Source organism: Pelophylax lessonae (genome assembly GCF_965119305.1).
Source record: "Pelophylax lessonae genome assembly, chromosome: 1".
Lineage (NCBI taxonomy): Eukaryota > Metazoa > Chordata > Amphibia > Anura > Ranidae > Pelophylax > Pelophylax lessonae.
Genome location: NC_138768.1, coordinates 430,375,412 through 430,400,484, shown reverse-complemented (window position 1 = coordinate 430,400,484; position 25,073 = coordinate 430,375,412). Strand labels below are relative to the sequence as shown.

Sequence of the window (25,073 nt, the reverse complement as noted above, 5' to 3'; positions counted from 1 at the left end):
ACGTCAAGCGCTTGGGTGTTTAATTAATTAGTAAAATAAAAGAACGCTCAAGCACTAAACACTTTTGGGCATGTTTTGTCGGTTGTTTCTGCCAAAACGTTTCTCTCTTGTTCAAATGATTTTTTTTTCTGCCTCTAAACGCCCTTGCCACTAAACTCCTGTTAACGCCTACAGGATGTGTGCATGGACACATAGGCTAACATAAAGGGGCATTTAGAAGCATAATAAAAATAAACAAAGCATAATCAAATGCCTGTAAAACAAGTGTTTTTGAGCTGAAATGCGCATGAAGCCTTACAGTATACGGGCTGCTACACTTGCAGCACAGGGCACTATAGCCTCTATGTGCAACTGTGTCTGTAGGGGTTGGCATAAAAATTGGTGTTAGTTCACTTTTCTCATTTTCTTGAAAAGGTGAACTTATCCTTTAGGCTGGGTTCACACCGAATGCGGATGCAGCGCACAGCAGGGGTCCGGTGCGCCCCTGTTCTCCAATTCAGGGATGAATGAGGCCTACATTTTTGCCTGAATTCAGACCTGAAATGGAGCCAAAGCACACAGGACCCCTGTGCAATGTGCTCTGCAGCCACCACGGTGATGTGTGAACTGCCATTGAGAGCCGGTCACAATCTCCTGTCATGCAAAATGGATGTGGGAAAAATTAGCCTTAAAGTGGGGAGTAAACTCTCATGAATGATTTTTACATATAGGTAAGCCTATGATAAGGCTTACCTATAGGTACTGTAAATATATGCTAAACATGAACCGTTTAGAAGATATTTACTTTAGATGCAGCCAGTGACATCACCAGTGCATGCATTCTGAAGAAATGTGCGCGGGAGTGACAGCTCGGTCATCCATATCACCGAAGTCCACGGTAAGAAGACCGGATCAAGATGGAAGAGCCTTTAGAAGTGACAGAGGGCTTTTATATGTCATAATGTGCTACTATGCGATGAATACTAGCACATTATGACTTAAAGTGTTACTAAACCCACAACAGTAAAATCAGTCTGTATATGCAGTAAAGCATGCTTCTTATTATACTCACTGTGGAACCTAAGGGGTCAATCCTCTGCATTGTGTATAAAGGCTGTTTGATAATGTCTCTCTGATCCTCCTCCTTCTTTCACTATCTCCAAAAAATAACCCGATATTTACAGAGCCAGGGGACAGGCTGCACATGCTCAGTTTGGTGTGTATTGCTAGAGGGTTTTGTCTTCTTGGGAGAGTGCATGTGATCAACACAGGGCCAATCAGCATTGTCCAGACAGAGGATCAGGGGAGAATGAAAACTCCTCCTACAAGCTTTACTAGAAACTGATATTAGTCACAAGGCTGGTATATACTGCTGATGAGAAAAGGTATTTATCCGTTTATATTTACTAAAATAATTGCATTTCCATGTTCTGTGTACTGTGAGATCAGATATAGTGAACGCAGGTTCTGGGCTTAGTAAGACCTTAAACTACCCAGGGCTCGATTTTTTTTTTTCTTGGATGTGGTTTACTACAGCTTTAACCACTTGCCGGCCAGCTGCTGCAGTGATATGGCGGCGGCAGGTCAGCAGGTTCCTGCAAATTGTCGTACCTGTATAGCGGTTCACGTGAGCGATCCTGGGGGTGAGCACGTGCGCCCACTTGCCAGTGGGGAATTCGATGCACGGGGCCGGCAGCTATTCCTCCTATTTAGGATCACAGGTCTCTGTTGATTTCACAAGCCCATCCCCCACAGTTAGAAAACACCCCCTAGGCTCACATTTAACCCTTTAATGCCCCCCTGGGTTAACCTCCTCCCTGCCAGTGTCATTATAACAGTAACAGTGCATGTTTTTAGCACTGATTACTGTAGTAATGTCACTGGTCCCCATCCCCCAAAAGTGTCACAAATGTCAGTCAGGGGTCCGATCTGTCCGCTGCAATGTTGCAGTCTCGCTAAAAATCGCCGCCATTACTAGTAAAAAAATAAATAAATAAAAATGACAAATCTTTCCCCTAGTTTGTAGACATGATAACTTTTGCGCATACTAATCAAAATACGCTTATTGGGATTTTTTTTTTACCAGAAATATGTAGCAGAATACAAATTGGCCTAAAATGATGAAAACATGTGATTTTTAAATATTTTTTTATTGGGAATGTTATATAGCAGAAAGTGAAAAATATTGTTTTATTTTTCAGAATTCATTTTTTGTTTATAGCGCAAAAAATAAAAATCACAGAGGTGATCAAATGCCACCAAAAGAAAGCTATATTTGTGGGAAAAAAGGACATCAGTTTTATTTGGGGGCAGCATCGCACAACTGCGCAATTGTCCTTTAAAATAACGCAGTGCCCTACCACCAAATAAATGGCCTGGTCATTAAGGGCCGGTTCACACTTGTGCGATGCGGGAACGCTGCGAATTTGCAGCGTGTTCCCGCATCGCATTCGCACAAGAGGCAGTTCACACTGCCATATGCGATAAGCAGGGGGTGTCAATTAAATGTTAACGACACCCCCAGTTTGATCGCATATCGCAGTGCGATCTGACAGTCCGCACAGGATCGGATCGCACAAGTGTGAACCACTGTGCGATCCGATCCTGATGCGGCTGAAAAAAAGGGTCATGTGCGTCTTTTGTGCGGGTGCAGTGCGAATTTCAGCCATACAAAATGTATGGCTGACTTCGCATCCGCACAGGAGATCGCATGTAATGAACGAGCTGTGTGCTCCGAATTACATGCGATCCCTGCAGCCGCACAAATGTGAACCGGGGCTAAGGGGGCAAATCCTTCCAGTCCAAAACTGGTTAAACTGCCCATGGCCCAATTTTTTTTTTTTTTTTTTATGCTGTTTACTACAGCTTTAAGAAAATTTGTTCAAATAAAATTTCTTTCACTGATATGTAAAAACAAAAAAAAGAAAATAGTAAAAAAACACATACTCTTGCTAAAATGTGGCAACTTCAGAAAACAGTAGAAAAAGGAAATTATTTTTTTATTCCGCAGCTGAAAAGTAATATGGAAGTACAGTAGAGAAAAATAAGCGTGGTTGCTGATGAAAAGGGAATTGTAAGGCAGAACCAGTGAGAGAGCAGTTTGTGTGGGTGTGCGCAGCAGAGGGGAGGGAGGATATAGTTGCATGCAATGGAGGAGGGATTCAGCTGCGTGACCCTGAACTAGGAAACACTATCTGAGCAGACAGGCTGGGAGAAGGGACTGGATCATATCACCATGAGAGTAACTACTAGTCTAATGAAGCTTGGCAGGCTCAGCTTCTCTGCTGTGAGTACAGAGTGCACCTGACACTACTGCCTACAATCAGCTTTGGCTGCAGCACACTATTTTAGGATGATAGCTATGTTCTATTACTTTGTAAGACTTGTAGCACCCAGAAAACCTAAAACATCTGTCTTCAACAGCTATACTTCTAAGAAACGTGTATGTAAACGTTAATGTATCTGTACAAAACCGTCAGTATTTTTCACTGTGAATGTAAAGGTACACATGTAACCTGCTGATAAATCGCATATTTCTTAAAAATGCATCTGTATAAGAGACACTATTACCCATGGCAGCAAACTTTCTTAGAGCTCGGTTACACTGTCGGTTCAGCTGCACCGATCTGCAAAGATCAATGCAAAGGCACAAAGAAAACAATCGTTTTCTACGTATCCTGTTCACGCCATAATGCTGCGCTGAAGTGTGCCGCATAAAAATGCAGAAGCGCTGCACTCGTAGGCAATGCAACACACCTCACCGCATGTCACCGCAGCGCATCGAAAAACACTGGGGTACGGAGAGTTAAATGAAATGTCATTTTGTGGCATTTCAATAAAGTTAAATAAAAATAGAAAAAAATCGCCCCCCTCTACAAAGCACACACCAGCGCGAACATAGTTGCTTAACGTGTATAACAAAATTGACCAGAGTTTTAATGTCTGATAGGTTGGGAGTTAAGGTGGACTTGCAGTTTCTCATAATCAGTTACATTTTGGTGTATAACAAAATTGAACCTTTGCACTGCTATGCCGTGAACAAAAGCGATTTAAAAAAAAAAAAAAAAAAAAAAAAAAAAAAAAAAGCTGCCCACACCTTTAAATAACTCTCTCATGTAAACATAAAACCACGTAAAAAAACATAAATAGTGCAGCGCTATTCCATATACCTATAAAAAAATCCACTTAAGTAGTGACTTTTTACTTCTATGCACAGACCAAAACTATATATCACGATTTATTACATTTTGCAAAATGTGCATTAAGAAACCGTGCCACGTGCAAGAAAAGGTAGGTATGTGGGTCGTGAATATAAGGTGAGAGCATGGCTGGTGTTTGTGGTGCACAACGAAGGAGGAAGCTTGAAGTGTACACTGTTTATTATTGTGGATACAGAAATTGAGCAAGAGAGACTTTCTTACTTATGCAACGGTTTTATTAATTCACATTTCACAAAACCTATTTCCTATGCACACAGGCGCGTAAACCAATGTCGTGCATTCTTCAGGAAAGAGAAAAACACAAAAATCAGATTTTTTTTGGTCAGCAATTTACACCTCATGCGTGCGAATATGTTCATTTACATATTGTGCAGAACAAGAAAGCTAGAATATGAACGTTCTAACGCATATACGCGAAAATGTGTGTAAATACGTGCAAAAAAAAATACAAAAGAAAGAAAAAAGGTCTGAAAAAGCAGATGCTTAAACAGGAGTATCATGTGCAAGAGGCCTAAAACGTCATCTAAATAAAGGCCCGTACACACGTACCGATCGTCGGCATACAAACGTCGGTGGACGAAGGATCTGCCGATTGTACGCGTGTTAGTATGGTACCTCCGACCGATGTCTGCGCACAATCCGCGGACAAAAGTCTTTCTTGCAAACATGAAAATATTTGTATGCCGACACCAGAACAGACGATTGTTCGCCTGTCAGTACACAATTCGGCCGACAGACCGCAGATTTGCAAGACTGGGCATGCTCAGAAAATAGAAAACACAGGGAAAGTTAACCATTACATGACATCACTTCTGCAGTCGGCGGACAAAATTCTTGTGCTGTCCTTGTGCTGTCTTTGCACTTTTCAGCAGACACCGACATCCCGGGGAGAAAAGAGGAACATTTGTAAGCCGACCATCGGTACGTGTGTACGGGGCTTAAGTGGATTTTATAGGTATATGACGTAGCACTGCACTATTTTATTTTAAAGTTGAAGTAAAGGCAAAACCTATTTAACTCTAAACCTACTCCCATCCACATTCTAAGCCTAATCTATCTAGCCCTGTAAAGGGGGGAAAATGCTATACCTACCTATTCTGCAGCCGCTCTGGTCCAATCTCCAGTGACGCCCTCTGTGTGCAAGACGAAGCCAACAACGGCTGGGAAGTGACGTCGCCCATAGACTTCTATGGGCTTCCGCTGTTGGCTGCTTCTCCTGCACACTGAAGCTGCAACTGACCGCTTAGCCTGGGACTGGACCAGAGAGGCTGCAGAATAGGCAAGTATAGCGATCTTTTCTTTACAGGGTTAAAGTAACAATAAACCTTTTGTGTGTGTTTTTTTTTTTTTTCTAAAATAACATGTTCTACTTACCTGCACTGTGTAATAGTTATGCATAGAGCATATGGCTGCTGCTGCTATCAATCTGCCCAATGAGGAGGGAGACCGCAGCGCGAGCTCCTGCACTCATGCATATCAGTGGACCTGATCAAGCTCCGATAAGAATTGGGGGGAGGGGGGCATAGAATGCATTGGGATAAAAAAAACCTTGTGCCTTTAGAACAACTGTAAACAGATTAAGCTTAGACTGTGGGTGGGAGTAGGTTTAATTGGGTTTTGCCTTTAATTCCACTTTAAGTTCTTAGCATGTATGTCAAGCCAAAAACATTTAGTTGGTTTTGGATAGAACGGGGAAAGAAGCTCTTGTTGGGTTTTACTGCTCTCCAGGACTCTATTAGGTTGATTTATCCTCACATTCTTTTCAGTTGGCTATGGTTTCACTACGGTAGACAGGAGGGAAACCATGCAACAGATAGCAACAAAAAAACTTCCAGGGGTTCTAGCACTCCACTGTTTTACAAAAAAAAAAAAAAAAATGTATTTGAGCAATCTTCTTGATGTGTCTTCTGCCTGGTTCCCTGTTGTGCTCTGTGGTTCCACCCTTAGGCGGCTACCCCACTGCAGACCAGAATAGTGACCTAAGGGCCAGCAGAAGGAACCACAGAAGGAACCACAAAGTGAAGCAAATAGACAGGAATTCAACAACCTTGAATGCCAAAGAATCCTCAACATGGTTAGAGCTTCATGGTAAGTACTTTTTTTTTTTTTTTTTTTTTTTTTTGTGAAAAAGCAGCAGGTTCCCCTTCACACAGGCTTTTCGAACAGGTTCGCCTGTCTTTTGTTCAGGCAGATTGGGAGCTCAATGTGGCTCTATTTGCAGGATGATGTAAATTGAGTTGTGTTCATTTAGGGTGAATTCATACAAGAAGGGACAGCTGCCGAAGAGCTTACCTCACCTGGAGGTGTCCATTCCCGACGTAGTAGGGGGCAGTGTAGTGCATGATTCATTGCATCACACAGCTCCCTTTTTTTTTTTTTCGTAGAAATTTTATTTTACCACCTCTGGGCCGGAAGGATTTGGCCCCTTAATGACCAGGCCATATTTCGCAATTCGGCACTGAGTTACTTTAACGGACAATTGCGCGGTCGTGCAAGGCTGTAACCGAATAAAATTGATGTCCTTTTATTTCCCACAAATAGAGCTCTCTTTTGGTGGTATATGATCACCTCTGCGATTTTTTTTTTTTTTTTTTTTTTTTTTTTTTTTTCGCTATAAACAAAAAGAGCGCCTATTCTGAAAAAAGAAAAAAAACAATATTTTTCCCTTTCTGCTATATAACAGTCCCAAAAAAAAAAAAAAAAAAAACGCATAAGCGTATTTTGATTGGTTTGTGCAAAAGTTATAATGTCTACTAACTACGGGAAAGATATTTATGTCATTTTTTAATTTATTATTTACTAGTAATGGCGGCGATCATTCCTTTTTTTTTTTTTTTTTTTGCGGGACTGCAACATTTCGGCGGACAGATCGGACCCCTGACTGACATTTTTGGGGGGACCAGTGACATTACTACAGTAATCAGTGCTAAAAATATGCACTGTCACTCTAATAATGACACTGGCAGGGAAGGGGTTAACACTGTGGGTGCTCAAGGGGTTAAATGTGTACCTAGGGGCGTGTTTCTAACTGTATTGGGCGGGGCTTGTGAAACAATCACAGAGACCTTTGATCTCTTATAGCAGGATCATAGGCGCTCTGTGATCATTACAAAGAGAACAATGGTCAGCTGTGTTTACAACAGCTGACCGTACTTCTCTCTCAGCGGGGAATGACCGCGGGTGTCAGGTGGCAATCGGAGCCGCCTGCCCCGTGCATCAGAGTCCCTGTTGACAAGCGGGGGCAGGAGCGAGCCGCCCCCTAGCGCAGGAGTATAACTGCAGCGGGCGGTCAGCAACCAGTTAAAGTGTGCAAAAGTACACTTCATGGCGCTGTACAGCAGTGAGAATGCGCTACTGTACAACCCCATACCAGTTCTGTACAGTGGATAACCTTATACAGACTATGCCGCGCTGGTACATCAAAAAATTACTAAGTAATAATATCAATATATCAAGAAAGAGTACAATGTGAGAATATAGCTGGCAATGTCAATTGCAGTGATATGAAAGACAATAGCAATGTGTAAATGTAAAAAAAAAAAAAAAAAAGAAAATTGGTGAAAAATAACAAAAAATAATCCTCCAACAAGTCCCATAAATCAAAACGAAGATTCTGAGCGCACATGGGGAAAAAAAATCATAATACGAGACTAAAATAGAATTATTTGGCAGAAAATCTATAAAGCTCACCATCTAAATAACCTAATTCCTGCAATAAAGCACATGGAGGTGGTAATATCCTGTTATGGGGTGTTTCTCTGCAGCAGGGACTGGAGCACTTGTCAGGATAGAAGGTAAAATGGATGGGGCAAAATACCATCACATTCTTGAGGAAAATCTGCTGCCCTCTGCCAGAAAGTTATCAATGGGAAGAAGGTTTACCTTCCAACATGACAATGACCCAAAGCATACAGCAAAAATGACCACACAGTGGTTGAAGGAGAAAAAAGGTGAATATCCTTGCATGACCTAGTCGGAGCCCAGGGTTTAGCCCTCGTTCACAGTGGATTGATTTGTCATGCGATTTGACCAAGTCGCAGCCTATGGCCAGCAATAACACAGTTCCAATTGCAGCGCCACACCGAATTGCAAAAGTAGTTCCTGCACTACTTTTGCCGATTTTTGGGTGCGACTGCAATAGACCTCTGTGCATGAAGCAGCACACATGTCTTTCAAGTGGCACCTGAAATCACTCTGATCTGCTACTTTGAAATCGTGCTAGTTCAAGTGAAGTAGCATGATTTCAAAGTAGCATCAATGTGAACCAGGGCTTAAACCCCATTGAAAATCTGTGGAACGACTTGAAGACTGCAGTCCACAAACAGTCACCATCAAATTTACCTGAACTTCAGCAATTCTGCAAAGAAGAGTGGCCAAACACTGTAAAGTCTAGATGTACAAAGTTAGTAGAGACATATCCCAACAGACTACTGTAATTTAAAGCAAAATGTGTTTCAACAAAATACTGACACAAGGGGGGTGATCCTTTTTTCCAACTCAGTGATTCTGTATTTGAATATTTATTTTTTTTTTTTCCTGACATGTTGGTGTTTATATCTTTCACTTGGATGTTATAAGTTGCAAATACAGAAACCGAGTATGCAGTAAGTACAGCTGGATAAAACCAACTTCTTCAAAAATTTCAGGCTGAAAAGCAGCAAAATTATATATTTTTGATTTTACCCACTTTTCTATATCCACCGTATGTAGTATAGCATATGTTCAAATTGTAGGTGTTCTTCTAAAACCCACACATTTTAGTGTGATTTCACCCAATAAACTAAAAATGTATAATGTTATCTAAATGTTTTTCAGAACTTTCTAGTAAATATTTCTCATGGGAACTTGAGATCACCCAGCACAGTATTGGGAAGAAAAGGATATGGAACCGACTCAGACTCACCCAGGCCAATCAGTCGCTACCCTGTGCCTTACAAAAAAGACTTGCCATATGATATAGTAGAACTAATGGAAGAAGTTGAGAAAAAGGTTTGTTTTTCTAATATGTGTGTGCCAAAGTTGGCAGATTGAATTATAAACACATTTATACAAAACAATTTCAGGAAATTCCTAATGGTTTTTTGCAAACTTTAAAATTAAATCCTAATAAACTATAAATAAAGCCTCTTTAACCACTTGACCTCTGGAATATTTACCCCCCAGGCCATTTTTTGCGATACGGCACTGCGTTATTTTAACTGACAATTGCATGAGATCGTACAACACTGTACCCAAATATAATGTATGCCCTTTATTTTTATTTTTTTTTTTACCACTCTGCGCTTTATTTTTTTGAGCTATAAAATAAAAGAAGACTGACAATTTTAAAAAAATATATATATTTTTATTTCTGCTATAAAACCTATCCAATAAAAAAAAAAATTGAAAAGAATAAAATTTCTTCATAAATTTTGGATAATCTATATTCTGCCACATATTTTTGGTAAAAAAAAATCCAAATATTTTGATTCGTTTGCACAAAAGTTATAGCATCTACAAACTGGGATATTTTTATTTTTTTACTAGTAATAGCGGGATTGCGATATTGCGGTGGACATTGTGACAATAACTGACACTTTTTGGGAACCAGTGACCCTATACAGTGATCTACTAATGGCACTGGCCGGGAAAAGATTAACATTAGGGGCGTTTAACCACTTTCAGACCGGAAGATTTGGCTGCTCAAAGACCAGGCCCTATTTTGCGATTTGGCACTGCATGACTTTAACGGACAATGCTAAAAATATGCACTGTTACTGAAAAAATTACACTGGCAGGGAAGGGGTTAACTGTACTGGTGATCAACCAGTACAAATGTGTCTCTGGGGGGCAGGATTCTAACTGTCAGGAGGCGTGGCTTGTGAAGTAATCACAGAGACATGCAACCCTATATAGCAGGATCACATAGCTTCTGTGATCACTTCAGGGAGAATGACATATGGCTATGTTTATCAGCCGTCTGTCTTTCTCCCTCAGCTGCGAGAGATCGCGAGTGGCCGGCGGCCATTGGAGCCACCAGTCACGCACGCTGGCTTCCCAGCTGACTAGAGTCTCCTGAGCGAGCGACGTAGTACTATGTCGCTTTGCCCAGGAGCGGCTGCCTGCTGCAGTAAAACTGCGGTGGGCAGTCGTTAAGTGGTTAAAGGATGCCTAGCCAGTGTATTCCTATACTGTGAGGTGCTTTTACTTGGGGAAAAGATGGAATTTATTCCCTGCTTTGCAAGAACACAAACTACACCCCCCCCCCCTTCCCCCGTCCAAACGGCAATCTATTTTGTTTTCACATCGGCAGATCACAGTTCTGTCTCTCTGCCTGATGATCAGCGGGTGCTGGTGGATATCAAGTAGCCGGCACCTGCCTGCTGATTAGCAAGCCACCATTGGTGCGCATGTGCACCCCCTACCCGGAAGTGTCGGATCACGTGTATATGTGTGTGTATATGTGTGTGTGTGTGTATGTATATGTATATGTGTGTATATATATATATATATATATATATATATATATATATATATATATATATATATAATGTGTGTGTGTGTCACAACAGTGAAATCAGTCTGTATATGCAGTAAAGCATGCTTGTTATACTCACTGTAGAACTTTGGAAGGGGTTAATCCTCTGCATTGTGTAAAAAGGTTGTTTGATCCTGTCTTCTCTTGTAAAACGAGACCGGCAGGAACATTCCCTCCGGGCGGACGTCGTATGATGTCCGCCCTTTCTCGCCGCTCTTGCACGCCCCTGGGGGTGTGCAGCGTGGTGATCGGGGATGAGGTGTGTCCCTCGGGACAAAGGACCAATGAAAATTGCTCTTTACCACGTAATCGTCTGTGTCCAATCCCAGCCGGTCACATGTGCTGTGCTGTGCTCGATCTCACCGCTCGTCCGCACCCCCGGGGAAAAAAATACGTTTTTATTTTCTTTCCACGTTTTCCAAAAACTTGTGGGAAAAAAATGACATGTTCAAAAGACTCATTATGCCTTGTAGAATATACGTTGGGGTGTTTGCTTTCCAAAACGGGGTCATTTTGTGGGTAGTTCCATTGTCCTGGTGAGCCAGGGCCGTCCAAAATGTGATAGGTCATCAGGAAATTATATGTGTAATTTATGCTCCTAAAACACCTGAAGGTGCTCCTTGCATGTTGGACCTCTGTATGTGGCCAGTCCTCACACGTGTGGTATCGCCATATTCAAGTACTAAAATATATTTTCGGGTGTAATTGCAAGTATGCATATGCTGCGTGTGAGAAATAACTTATTATGATTTTTGTATATAACAAAAAAAAATAATTTTATTTTTCCCAAGAATTGAGGGGGAAAAATTACAATGTCAAAAAACTCACCATGCCTTTTACCAAATACCTTGGCATGCTTACTTTTCAAAAAGGGGTCATTGGGGGGGGGGTATTTGTACTGTCCTGACATTTCAGGGCCTCAAGAAATTAAATAGGCCGTCAGAACATCAGGTGTGATTAGGTGTAATCATTTTCAATGATTGACACCATGGCTTGTAGACTCTATAACTTTATTATTATCCTCTAATTTGTGTTATTTTTTTTTACCAAAGATGTGTAGCAGTATAAATTTTGGCCCAAATTTATGAACAAAAATTACATATTTGCACAATTTTTTTTTTATAGGCTAACTGAGTAGATTAATGAAAAACAAAAGATCTCTCTCCTATACGGCTATATGAATGTAATGAATTGGAGCAGAGGGGGGGACAAAAGATCAACCCCTAGAAATGCTCTCTATACCACCTATTGCCCTATTGGGGGCTAATATAGTCCGTTGACCAAATTAATACATTTGCAAAAATAGAGGAGATGGGAAATTCTCCCCAGACAAGGGTCAACAATGGACACAAAATGTATTCAAAGGGAAAACTTTATTGATTGACAAATGTGGCATGCATAGACTCCCAAAACCATACAAACACTCAACAATAAAAACATGTACATAAAAACAACAAACAACTTGAGGGATAACTGCAGTAACCAACCCAACAATCCCCCAGACCTGTGAATAGATCAAAATTGTGAAATTGATGAAAAAAGGGAGGGGGGGGGGGGTTCACTTGTGAAGTGGGGCGCAGTCCCTGATAATTAATTTATTCCACAGGGGTGAGTGTTCGGTCCAAACATGGATCCACAGCATTCAGAGAGTCAGTTCAATATATGGACCAATATTCCAGGTAAACTGCACAGAGAAAATTCCCTATAGTAGAAATGGGCAGTATGAACTGAAAGCCTGAAAAAACACACAGTCCAGCAGTAATGGAGTAATTGGCATAGACCGGTATGTTGGCGGTTAGTTGTGCAACTGTTCAGCGTAGTAGCGGAGATCTCTGTATGATCGATATGTAAAGCACAATACCTCCTTTGAATCAAACGGTCTGTCACATTCTCCTGGCGCTGTGGTCATGGGGTCCGGGTGTTCGGCGTGGGTCTGCAGAGCTGCGGCTTCCTTGCCTCGCTTGGAGGCTTCCAGCTGGCTCCTGTGCTGGTACTGAGCATGTGCAGGAGGCCCGAGCAGCAAGCCGTCACTTCAAACTGACTTCCTTGACGGTTTCCTACTCAAGCAGATAAGCTTACTGACATCGGCATCCCTCATTCGTGTAGTAAAGATGACGCGTTTCACCAGCCAATGGATGCGAGTTTGTATGGTTCTGGGAGTCTATGTATGCCACATTTTTTCAATCAATAAAGTTTTTTTTCCTTTGAATACTTTTTGTGTCCATTGTTGACCCTTGTCTGGGGAGAATTTCCTATCTCCTCTATTTTTGCATATAAAGTTGCATGCTCAGAGGAGGTGTGCTTGTCAGAGATGGTATAATGCCAAAAACTGAAATTCATGAGATCACACAGGCAACCCAAAGATTGCACAGTGCATGACCACGGTACATGACTGAAGTCAGCTTTGAGTATCAACTGTAGGAAAGGAATGCATAAGTGTTGCCTGTAGAATACAATCGGGATATGAAAACAAGAGATTATTGTGGCCATAAACATTGTCAAAGGCGAAGTGTAACCGTGATGTGCCCTGCCACACTGTGTAAAGGTTTTTTTTATCACCCAGGATTCTCATACAAGCAGGTTGAGTGGCTGCAGGGTTGCTTGTCTCACATGGAGGAAACTGTTTTTTCTGTTTCTGCGCTGGTTGGTAAAACAAGGTTTGGGACCTGAAGTCTGAAAACTTCGTAGTCTTGGAAAGGAGGATATCCTGGGGCCTGGTTTTTACAGACAACCGGCACACTGATTGTCCAGGTGTATGCAGAGCATTTTTTTTTTTTTTGGGCTTCACCCCAGTGGACTGAGAAGGGCCCCCTCCAGGAGTAAATAAGGTTCCACCGAGGTGACAAGTGAAGCTAGTGCAGCAAGGGGCTGCCAGGTACATGCACCGAGGTTGTGTGAAAACTGTCTGGAGGATACAGACAAAACGACCTTAAGTGTAAGGCCAGCATCAGTGTTGCATGTGTATGCCAGAAGGCTAATATTTATTTGTTTGGTGGCTGAGAAATGCTGAAGAAACACCTGCAAGGGAAAACCATGTGATTTTCTTAGCCACTTGCTTACTCTGGGCACTTATACGCCCTTCCTGCCCAGGCCAATTTTCGGCTTTCAGCACTCTCACACTTTGAATGACAATTGCGTGGTCATGCAACACTGTATATTTTGGAAAAAAATAAAAAAAACTTTATATTTGCAAACAGGTAATTTTTCTCCTTTACTGATGTGGAGCAGATGAGACTGCACTGATGGACACTCATAGGCGGAACTGATGAGGCAGAACTAATCAGGAGGCACTGATAGGCACTACTGATAAGTGACACTGATGATGAGGCACTGCAGGGCACTGACTGGCTCTTTACCTGATCTGTGATCAGCTGAGTCCCAAGGACTCGAGGATCACCGAGCACGCCGCCCGTGCGAATGGGAGGACGTCTATGTACGCCCTCCCGACACTTTAAGTCCGCACTGTAGCTGTCTTTCGGCTATAGCATGTTCACCAAGTAGTTAAACTTTGTTTTATAAGAAGTGGGCAAGAAAAGCCTTGAAAAAGATTTGAGCGAGCGATTGCGACCCTAATGCGCTACAGTTTGAAGCCGGTTCTCACATAAGTTACTAGCCTTCAAAATGGCAGCATCCTTGTCTTATTTGAAAAAGACTTTATCTGTTTTCATAACCTCTGCGTGGACAAAAAAAACAAAAAAAAATCACACGATGCTTTGGTACTTTTTAATACCAACCATTTACAATATTTTCTTATTTCAGGGTGGATTTGTACCAAATGTTTTCAAAGTACTGGCTCACCGACCAAGTGAATTCAGAGCGTTTTTTGCCTATTATGATGTCCTTATGAACAAGGAAACCGGTAAGTGTAAATGTATGGGGTCTTAGACTGTCACTGTAAGTCCTAAAACGCGGTGCGAGAAACCCGCAATCCATGCATGTTGCACTACTTTGGTGTCATGTGGTGCAATTTTGAGCCCATTCAAAATGAATGAGCTGAAATCGCACCACACTGAATTGCATGTGAATTTCACAGGAATGTGAACCAGGGCTAAGAATTGCTGTATTTCCTCCACAAGTTGTTTGAATCTACTTGGTTCTTATGTGTTAGGCAGTACTTGTTTCAGAAAGTTTTAATAAACAAGGGACTTTTTAAAGTGGTTGTAAACCCCAATCATTAAATCTGACCTGGGCATGTACAGTATATCTGTAGTGTTTACTTATCTCTCTCCAAAGCTCTGCGTGCCACGTCGTTCTGCAGCTCTGTTTCTCTGTTATTAGCAGAGACCCTACTGACAAGCTCTCCGACACACGAGGTAAAAGCAGCTGGAAATTTGTGTTGGGGAGGGAACTTTGAGATAGGTAAGCAGAGAGCTTGTCTAGTCACAGTACAGCTCTGCAAATGTCTTTGTTCTTTCCTCCAATCAGCTCTTTTCCTCCAATCAGCTCTGACAGTGTATGCCTAGACTCCACACCCACTGCTGACTGGGGAAGCAAGATTTGTAACACAATGTGCACTTTCTAAACAGTGTAGAAAGCTGAAGACAGCACATATACATAAAACTTATGTAGGAGGATTTGCTGTTTGCTTTACTGGATATATGTAAGGGTTTATATCCACTTTAAAGTTACTGATGCGTGAAGCAATTGAGTGACTCAACTTTAATTTGGAACTAGCCATATATGCATACTGCCAATCTCATCAACACGCTCATTCAGAATCTATGCCAATGACTGGTCAATGTGAGAAACCAAAGGGGTATTGCACGATTAACCTAAAAATTCTCATAGGTAGCCATTATAACTCGACTTTCCATCTCACTCAAAATCTAAGCAGGAAACAATTTGGGTGAAGTCTTATTTTCTCTCCCTACACAATTGTTCTCTGCAAGTATTATTATAAAGTAGAAGTTCAGATAAAAACAAACTAACTCTACTGGCAGCCACATTCTAAAACTAATCTATCTAGCCCTGTAAAGCATAAATCCCTATACGTTCCTGTTCTGTAGCTGTTCCAGTCTGGTTCCACGCTTCTGTTAAGGAATGTGCAGGAGAGGCAGCCGTCAACGGAAGCCCCATAGTAACTCTATGGGTGATGTCACTTCCCAGGCATTTCCCAGCAATTGTTAGTTCTCTTCTGCACACAGCATCCGCCGCTGGAGACCGGACCAGATTGGCTTCAGAAAAATTATTGTAGCACCCTCCTAGGTAGGTGCTAGGGAAAAGCATATAATGGCCCTGTCTGCTTATCAGGGGGTCTGGATTTGTTAGCTGTGCTGTCACATGCCTCCAGATGTGGCCTGTGGAGTCTGGGGAGTCCCCCCCCCCCCCCCCAATGTATCCAATGAGGGATCTTGTTGGACAGTGGAGGAAACCTAGCCAATAGCACACCAGGGTTTATGACTGTCCCAGTGGGCGGGGTTTGCCACAATGCTCCCTGGGATCGGAAATCTGTGGGGAGCATGTGACAGTGTCTTTTGGCGGTAGAATCAGTCCCAGGAGTAGGTGACGGCTGTGTGTCCTCCTGCAAATGTGAGAAGGTGGTCCAGGCAGTCGGCCTAGGGACCGGAGCTTGAGCTGGGCTGCAAGGGATCCAGAGTTGCGGACCGAGTGGAGCTGCTGGGCAGAGATCTTCAGGAAAAACAGTATCGTGGGTACTCAAGATCTGCCCAGAAGTCTGTCTAGGAGAGGGGACCACTTCAGAGAGGGCAAAGGGGATCCAGGAGCCAGCTAACCAGGACTGCACAGTAAAGGGGGTGCCAAGTAGTAAAGCCCTGAAGTTTGGGGAGTAAAAGGGGGTGCCAGGAAGGGCCCTAAAGCATTCAGCAGTACAGTCTGCACTACAAGTCGGCTACCTCAGGAAAGAGTACCTTAGGGCGCTTAAAGGACTTTTCCACAGTCAGAGGTGAAGTTCTAGTAACTGGCCTAGCCGAGGCCAGCGTCAGTGAAGCATTAACCAGCGTCAGTCAAGCGCTAGCCAGCACCAAGCAGCATTTTCAGTGTCCCTGCCTAATTGTGCATAGTTCAGTTGTTGGAGTATCCCACTTCTCCCTTCTCCCATCCAAGTTCTCAAATAAATAAAAAAAAACAAAGAAACTGGACTGGTTCTTGCCTGAGGTGCTCACACTTGAAAACATGCTTAAAGGTACTGTTGTTGCTGGGGGGGGGGGCCCACACTCCACAGCTCCCTTGCATGTGCAGAACATTACAACAGCTGCAGATTGAAAAGAAAATGTTATTGTTAATAACATTCAATTACAATATGATTTGTGTCGCAATTGTATACGCTATATTGTTTTTTCTCTTTATTTGCTATTTAGCATTAACATGTCAGGAAAAAAACTGTTAATCTTCCCAGAAATGCAGTGCCTTTCCTGTGAATTGAACTAACTAAAAACAATCTCTAAGCTATCTTCTTAAACTACAAATACCCCACGTCCCATGTAATGATAATGAAGAGAGTAAAGTGTGTTCAAATCTAGTCCAAATCAGGAGAGCAGCCTAGTGTTGACAACCATGGCCCCTTCATAGATACAGTGGAGAAAGTGAGTGTTACCATCCTAGGGCAAGAAGTGAGTTGTTCTTATAATTATTAGGTGAAAACAAGTTACGAAAGGGAAAAAAAAACCCGGGAGAAAGAAAAATTAATGCAACCACCACATCCAACACCTCCTACATCCAAAATCCCACCTATTTTGGGATTTTCTCTCACTTTTTTAGCGACCGCAGTCACCATCAGGTTAAATGGAGAGAGTATAGTAAATCTTGCCAGAATAACCCAGACAGAAAAAAAAAGCTGTCAGGAATTCCAACCATCTATACACTCTCTCCTTCAAAATTAACTTCTTATTCATAAAGGCATTTTCCTCATTCTACTTTTTAAATAAAGCAAGGATATATGAATTATGAAAATTATTTCTTTTGCAGGAAACCTAACGAAAGCTGACAGAGAGCTCATAGTTGTGGCTACAAGTGCAAGTAATAAGTGCCCTTATTGTGTAACTGCTCACAGCGCATTGCACAGAATATACTCCAAGAATAGAATGCTGGCTGACCAGGTAATTCTAAAAAGTGTACTTGCAGAAATGCCTAAGTTAAATGAATCATGAAGCTTTAAAGGGATCTATTGTAAAGTCTCATGTTTTGTTTTTTTTTTTTAACCCTCCTCTTGTGTTAGGGTCAAAACTGACCCGTTTTCAGGTTTTGAATGTCTATAAGTATCACATAAATTTGTTTATTGCATCAAGATTTTTTTACTTTGTCAGGAACCTCTATTTAAACAATGTAATAGAAAAATAATTCTTTTCACTAAATTATAAAATACTGTGGTGAAAAATAAGACGTTCATGGTGTTGGGGTCAATTCTGACCAAGTTATAATATAGGATTTTAGGACACTAATAAGTGCCAAAACTGAAATCATAAACACTCTCTCTGCTTAGTAACAGTGACAGCCAATCACCTCTCAACCCTGTGAGCTGTAGTTAGGGAGGGGCCTATCTCTTTTCCTGCTTGTCTGCTTCTCTAAATAAAGTGAAGAAACATAGGACAAATTAATTTCAGAGTTGCTGACTTTATTTTACCATTTTTTAAATTTGACAATGAGAGGTATGCTATCAAAAGAAAGGTCTAAGGGGTTACACCAAAAATATTAAAACCAATCTTTTCAAGGATAAAGAAGCCTAACAAGGTAACCAAGAGGTAAGAAACAAATTTGATGATAAATAATTATTCAGAGGGTATTTTATGGCTGATTTAAAACACGGGTCAAAACTAACCCTAACATCAACGGAATTCTAACATAAGAGGAGGGTTAAATAACTAACATGTTATACTTACCTGCTCGGTGCAGCTGGTTTTGCACAGGGCAGCCCGGATCCTCTTCTCGGGTCCCTCTTCGCTGTTCCTGGCTCCCCCCTGTCGAGGGCTCCCACAGCAAGAGCTGCCGTTCAGCCCCTTCCCCTCTCTTCTGATTGGCTAACTGACTTTGACAGCAGTGGGAGCTAATGGTGCCGCTGCTGTGTCTCAGCCAATCAGGAGCGAGAGACCCAAGAGAGTCTCGGCTCAGGTATGTATTTAGGGGGGGCTGCGAGGAAGCTGCATGCAGAAGGTTTTTTTCCTTAATGCATATGATACAGTAAAGGTAAAAAAACATTCTGCCTTCACAAGCACTTTAAGATTGCCATATTTTATGTAATTCCCTAGAATTGTTGGCTCTATCTAGTGGCCAATATGCAGTTTTTGAATTTTTTTCCTTTTTTTGATATTTCAGAAAAATATGTATTATGGGCACTAGGTAGAGGTTAGCTTTTCATTCAACCAGCGAGTTAAATTAAAACAAATTAGCCGATTTAACCCATCCACACATTCAATGTGGATGGGGGGGAATCACTCCTGCTGAGCTATTGTATTCTGACTTCTGACCACTGGTAAAAAACAATGATCAGTGTTGCCAGGTATAGCCAGTGGTACTGACCATCCAAGAAAAACCAGACGGCAAATTGTACAAACATCTATAGACAGATCAACTTGTATACAATGAGCTAGCCCATTAATGGATCAAAATTCGTCTGGTCCCTGCTGAACCAGCCAAATTTTGATCCATGTATGGCCAGTTTAAGGATAAAATGCGATACTATATTTTTTTTGTAATAGGATTAATTGTGACAGACGTGGGTATCGGATCCCTGTCCTTCTCACTAACTTGTGACAAAGGACCAGCCAATCTCACACCACACTGTCACTTAGGTAACAATGCCACTCTCCGCTGCACCCTGCACAAAGATTTTCCAGCTTGCAGGACCACAATCTAGGTGCCAGCAGCCTGAGAGCGATTGTCACTGGGCTAATAAAGCCATTAACCTTTTTTATGCCACCAACTCTGTTTTGTCCGAGCGGGAGGAAGCTCGTAATTGTAGCATTATCAATTATGATTTTAGAATAAATTGGGGGAAAGGGGAGTATGAATAAAACGTAATGAGGCTATCGGCAGGGTATTGTAACATAATATAAAATTATTATAAAATAATGTGTGAGTCCTTTCACAACATGGTAATAATGTAATACACAGAGCCGATGCCTCCGTTACCCCAAATAAGGGGCAAGGGTAAAAAGAAGGGGGCAGTTGGGACTTTAAATGAAGTGCATACCAATGGTTGGGATAGGTAATATGGCTAAAATAATTGTAAAAGTGGGTCCAACAACATAGTAAAAGAAAACTCAATTTAATGATGCAGGTCATCAGCAATACAAATATCCACACGGAGCATGGGTACATACATATGGAAATGGGTAACCATTGCAGTGTAAACAACATAAAATAGATACATATAGAACAAATAATGACAAGCTGGTATAACCACTCCAAATTCGTAATATAGACAAACAGCAGAGCTGATTCCAAAAAATATATTGGATATGTTCACAACATAGAATATGGTAATTCCAGGTAATAAGGTAGTTGGATGTATGGAAAACATCATAGACTCGACGCGTTTCGTGGACGCACATTGCCACTTCATCAGGAGTAGATGTTTTGTAAAATTCTAAAAAATATATATAATATATGCATAAGTAAAAAAGGATCATGTTAATGAATGCCAATTAGAATCAGGAGAAGAAGTAGGAGGAGGAAACGGGGGGGGGGGAAATTGACCCCCATTTTGACCCCAATCACTTACGTAATGGTATTAAATTGGTACTGAGATTGTGTGGACCTAGCATGTCCCCCATGGGAGCTGAGGGCGCACCAGCAGGCGGGCAGAAAGGACATATGTAGAACATGGTGAAAACGTGCCAGGTTATAAGATATGACTAGCCCACAGTATATGAACGTACACAGTATCTGTAAAGGAAAAATATATATTCTCTATATATATAGGTATAATTGTAAACATAAATAAAGATAGTTGTATAAGGTAAAGGGCGTCATATTACTCATAAACAGAGTGTGATAAGAAAGGGGAGGAAGCTATAAGTGAATGTGACAAAGGTGTAAATGAGTAGACCGTGGAAACACCAGACAGGTATGCCATAGATAGGTAATAGGTGAGGAGGGAATTAGTGGTAACATTGTCCCAAGCCGATTGTGAAATAAAAATAGAAATAAAAAGACCTTGAGTATAACTATGAAAAAGCCAAGATGATGGTGATATTCCAAGCCAGTAAGGGAGAAAGTTAGAAATTTTAGCCAAATTTTGATCCATGTATGGCCAGTTTAAGGATAAAATGCGATTCTATATTTGTTTTGTAATAGGATTAATTGTGACAGACGTGGGTATCGGATCCCTGTCCTTCTCACTAACTTGTGACAAAGGACCAGCCAATCTCACACCACACTGTCACTTAGGTAACAATGCCACTCTCCGCTGCACCCTGCACAAAGATTTTCCAGCTTGCAGGACCACAATCTAGGTGCCAGCAGCCTGAGAGCGATTGTCACTGGGCTAATAAAGCCATTAACCTTTTTTATGCCACCAACTCTGTTTTGTCCGAGCGGGAGGAAGCTCGTAATTGTAGCATTATCATTTATGATTTTAGAATAATCTTCTGTAACACACAATGTCACCACTGACAGGTATGTTCAGAGGATTTATCCTATACAGTAGCACTCTTCAAGAGACAGGTTCTTTGTTAGCTTCCATTAAGAGCTTAGGGTCAAGGTTAACCCTTTTTTCTAAATAAGGTTTTAATAATGAAAAGGTCAAAATTGGTGCAAATAAAATATTTACAGAAAAAAAGGTGTGTTCAAAAAAAAAAGAGACATAATTCAGCAATAGAAAAATAAGGTAGAAATGAGGAGGAAGAATACTTGCAGTCGATGTCCTAGGTATTCTCAGAGTTCAATCGATGAGCCAGGTGTGAGCAGTTTTCATATTTGATAGATGTTCCTGCTTTGATGTTGCCATGATAACTGTTCACTCGTTGGGGGGTCTCCTTCTTTCTCTGGGATCAAAAGGGGTGTTGAGAGATGCCCCGGACCAATAAAACAGAGTGGCCAAGGGCTGTCCTTAGTTTGACAATATCAGGTGCCTCCTCTTTGGACCGTTTTTTTTATACCACTATTCATATCCTCCAATATATACCCGTTTACATTAGTTAAACTGATAGTTTTATCGTTCAGCATGTAATTTCGGATCCAGGGATCCTACACACAGAATATCTCAGATAAACTTGTCACCTAGGGAATATCTGATAGCTATCTTCCCTCCCATAAGTGCTAGTGTGGTCATGTATGACCCTAATTCATTCAGTATGACATTTCTCATCCAAATATATACTTATTATTAATGTGTCATGTTCCTGTCTGAGTTTATGAATCGTGTGTGTATTTGTTAAGTTTTGAATTGGGCAGGGCTCTGATTGCCTTTTACGATCCCCCATTAGTTCTGGTTATCCTTAAGCTCCCTGGTGGTCTGATTATGATAGAATTTTTTGGTCGTTTTTTTTTTTTTTTTTTTTTTTTTTTTATTTTAGGCCTGTAATTTTTAGGAATAGCTCACTTAAATCTGTCCAAACTTAAGTCTAATAGACATCCCGTGTATGATAAAGTTTGAAACACAAAATCATAAATTACAATATAATAATACATTTTATTCAAATGTCATCTTTGGTCACTGGTTCCCACTTTCTGCATCTTGCAAACTTCTGATGCGTAGCAAATTGTTGCTCTTTGTACCGTTTTGTCTTGATAACTATTTTCTCAATAACCTCATCGGTCAGAAATAATTGCAGGTATGCCAAGAGGTTGTCATGGTCAACGTCAACTTTCATACCAGGTGCTCCAGTAAATGGAAATCTTGGGGGCACTGCCTGATCCGGTCAATATAGCACCAAGTTCTCACATCGCTGAACTCAGTCGCAGAATCATCGCTGTCGTCACTTTCAGTGCCTGATGACGAATTTTCCCACTAATCACTGTCGCTCAGTTCTTCACACAATTCCGATTCATTGTCGCTGTTTTCCAGTTTGTCTAAAAGCGCTTTTAAGCTAAAAGAACGGTTTTTGGATGCCATGGACGGTCTCAATTTTCCAGGCACAAAGAACCGCAAAAGTACAGGTAGGACACTGGAAAAGTCACTAGAGATGAAAAGCTGGGGAAAAATGGCATGATACAAAGTTGTAATCCTTACCAACTACACTGTATCATGTCATTTGTTTTATTTACTTTTTGAATTTCCCACCGGTTCCACTCCCCCCCCCCCCCCCCTGCTTCGCTGCGCTCGCAGGTAAGGGAACCGGAAGACAGGTGACGGCCTCGGCCGGATCACACAGCTAGGACAGCGGGAGGGGTAATCCTGAGTGTGGCTCAGGGTTACTGCTTTTGGCACTGTATATTAACCCCAGCCACACTTGGGGAATACTGCCAGGGAGGTTATTGGATTTGGTCAAAGTTTTTTAAGATGGGCCTGGACAGAGGAAACAGACATCCTGCCAGGACTCAATTAGCAGTTTACAGCTCTTCACAGGCCCAAGTGCTGGTTTTTATGTCTCTGAGTTGAGATATGTCTGTCTGAAGTGTAATACCTATGTATTCCATGAATTAAAGGAGGTGGGAAGGGGGATAATATCGGTGCGTGTGTAATAAAGGCTTCTTACCTTCCTGTATAGTTCTGGGTCTACATGCTGGCATGTGCAGTCAGTGTATATTCCTGAAATCTGCCACCGCCATGCACATACGTGGGAGTTGCGTCATCCTGTGCCAGCTAATCAAGATAGCCAATACTGCCAAACCTGAAAAAAGCAGTAGAAGATGTCAGCACTGGCAAAATGGCTCACATTTTATTACTGTTGCGAAGGTGAGTACAGTTCCACTTTCAGTGAGTAATTTAAAGTGGTTGTAAACCCACTCTAATAACTTTTACCTATAGGTACTGTAATTATTTCCTAAACTTGCATCATTTGGGAGATATTTACATTTCATGCAGCCAATGACGTCATTGGTGCATGTGCTCTGAAGAAATGGCCGTTTCTTCAGAGCCCTGTGCTGTGACTGGAGCAGCATAGCCGGAGTCTGCAGACCAAGAAGGAAGATGGCTAAAGATGGATGCGGCCTCCAGCGGGCATGAGGTGGGCTTCATTTGGAGGTAAGTGTCACATAATGTGCTAGTGTGCGATGCATATTGGCACATTATGCACGCACTTCGCAGGGAAGAAAAAAACTAAAAAGAAGAAAAGGAAGAGTTTACTTCCTTTTGAAGTGTTCATTTTCAGGGTTGGGTAGGCTATAGGGTTTGGTTTAGGGGAGGTGAAGTGCTAGGTTCCACTTAAAGGTAAGGTTAAGATTATGAAAAAGTACCTAAATTGGTGTGTATAATTATACTGATCTCTCCCAAGTGATGCATTCCACAGATGCAACAAGCCTTCTGTTCTTCCTCCCAGAACAGGTATAATTTTTTCAGTGTATGCAATTATTATTTTTTTTTTTTTTTTTTAGAATCTTAACTTTTTTTTTTTTTTTTCTTTTTAGGTGGTTGTTAATCCTGAGCTAGCAGACCTAAGTAACAGAGAGCGTGCCATGATAGAATTTGCTTTGGCTATTGCAAAACCAGAAAACATAACTGAAACACACTTCCAGAAGCTGGAGGAACATGGATTTGACCGTGAAGACGCCTGGGATATTGCCATGGTTACAGCCTTTTTTGCTATGGCGAATCGTATTGCTCATTTAACTGACTTGCGGCCCAATGAGGAGTTTTATGCCTTGGGCAGAGTACCAAGAGTCAAGAATGAAGAAAAATAGTTTGTTACAGATTTGTTTCAGATCATGTACACTGATAACAACAATCTACTCTAAGCTGTCAGAGAACTAAATTGACACATACTTTTGTATTCTGGTGCTAAACACTAATTTTTGCATCCATGATCTAATTTATGCACTTATGCCTTTCTCTTGACAAGATTATTGGTATGGGATAATGGTATATATGTAACTCTGGAAACTAGTGAGCTGATTTGTCATTTATATGTCACAGCACGTTATCAGATGTGCAGTATGTGAAATCTGTATTGTTAAATAATAAAATAGAAAGCTGTCACTTTAGCCATGCTGAATACTCAATATACATTGGTTGACATTTACATACAGCATGCGGCTCTTCATAATTTGATAATATCGTTGTTCACGTAAGCTTGCCATTGCTAAACTCTTTTTGAAAATACTAGTTGCTTTCCTGTTCTGCTCACCTATCGCTTTCAGTCACAGACAAGGAGAAAATATGGAGGCCATAAAAGCGAGAAGTACTTATCAGCATATGTGTTCCGTTGAGTCAAAAAGTGTTGACATAGGAAGATCAGGATGAAAGCTGGGCAACTAGCATTTTTAGGAGGAGCCAGCAATAGCACACTCTTCCCAAGACTTTA

The 25,073-nt window shown here is 41.4% G+C and overlaps 1 protein-coding gene across 1 annotated transcript; it reads left to right on the top strand.

Moving 5' to 3' along the window:
- The first annotated feature begins 3,133 nt into the window (after positions 1 to 3,133).
- Positions 3,134 to 24,519, top strand: LOC309545094 (uncharacterized protein). Its single transcript, XM_082244228.1, has 5 exons — positions 3,134 to 3,265; positions 9,015 to 9,188; positions 14,476 to 14,575; positions 17,641 to 17,771; positions 24,181 to 24,519. Exons 1-5 carry the CDS (start codon positions 3,215 to 3,217, stop codon positions 24,451 to 24,453), a joined length of 729 nt encoding a protein of 242 aa, XP_082100354.1. The 5' UTR covers positions 3,134 to 3,214; the 3' UTR covers positions 24,454 to 24,519.
- Positions 24,520 to 25,073: the final 554 nt, after the last annotated feature.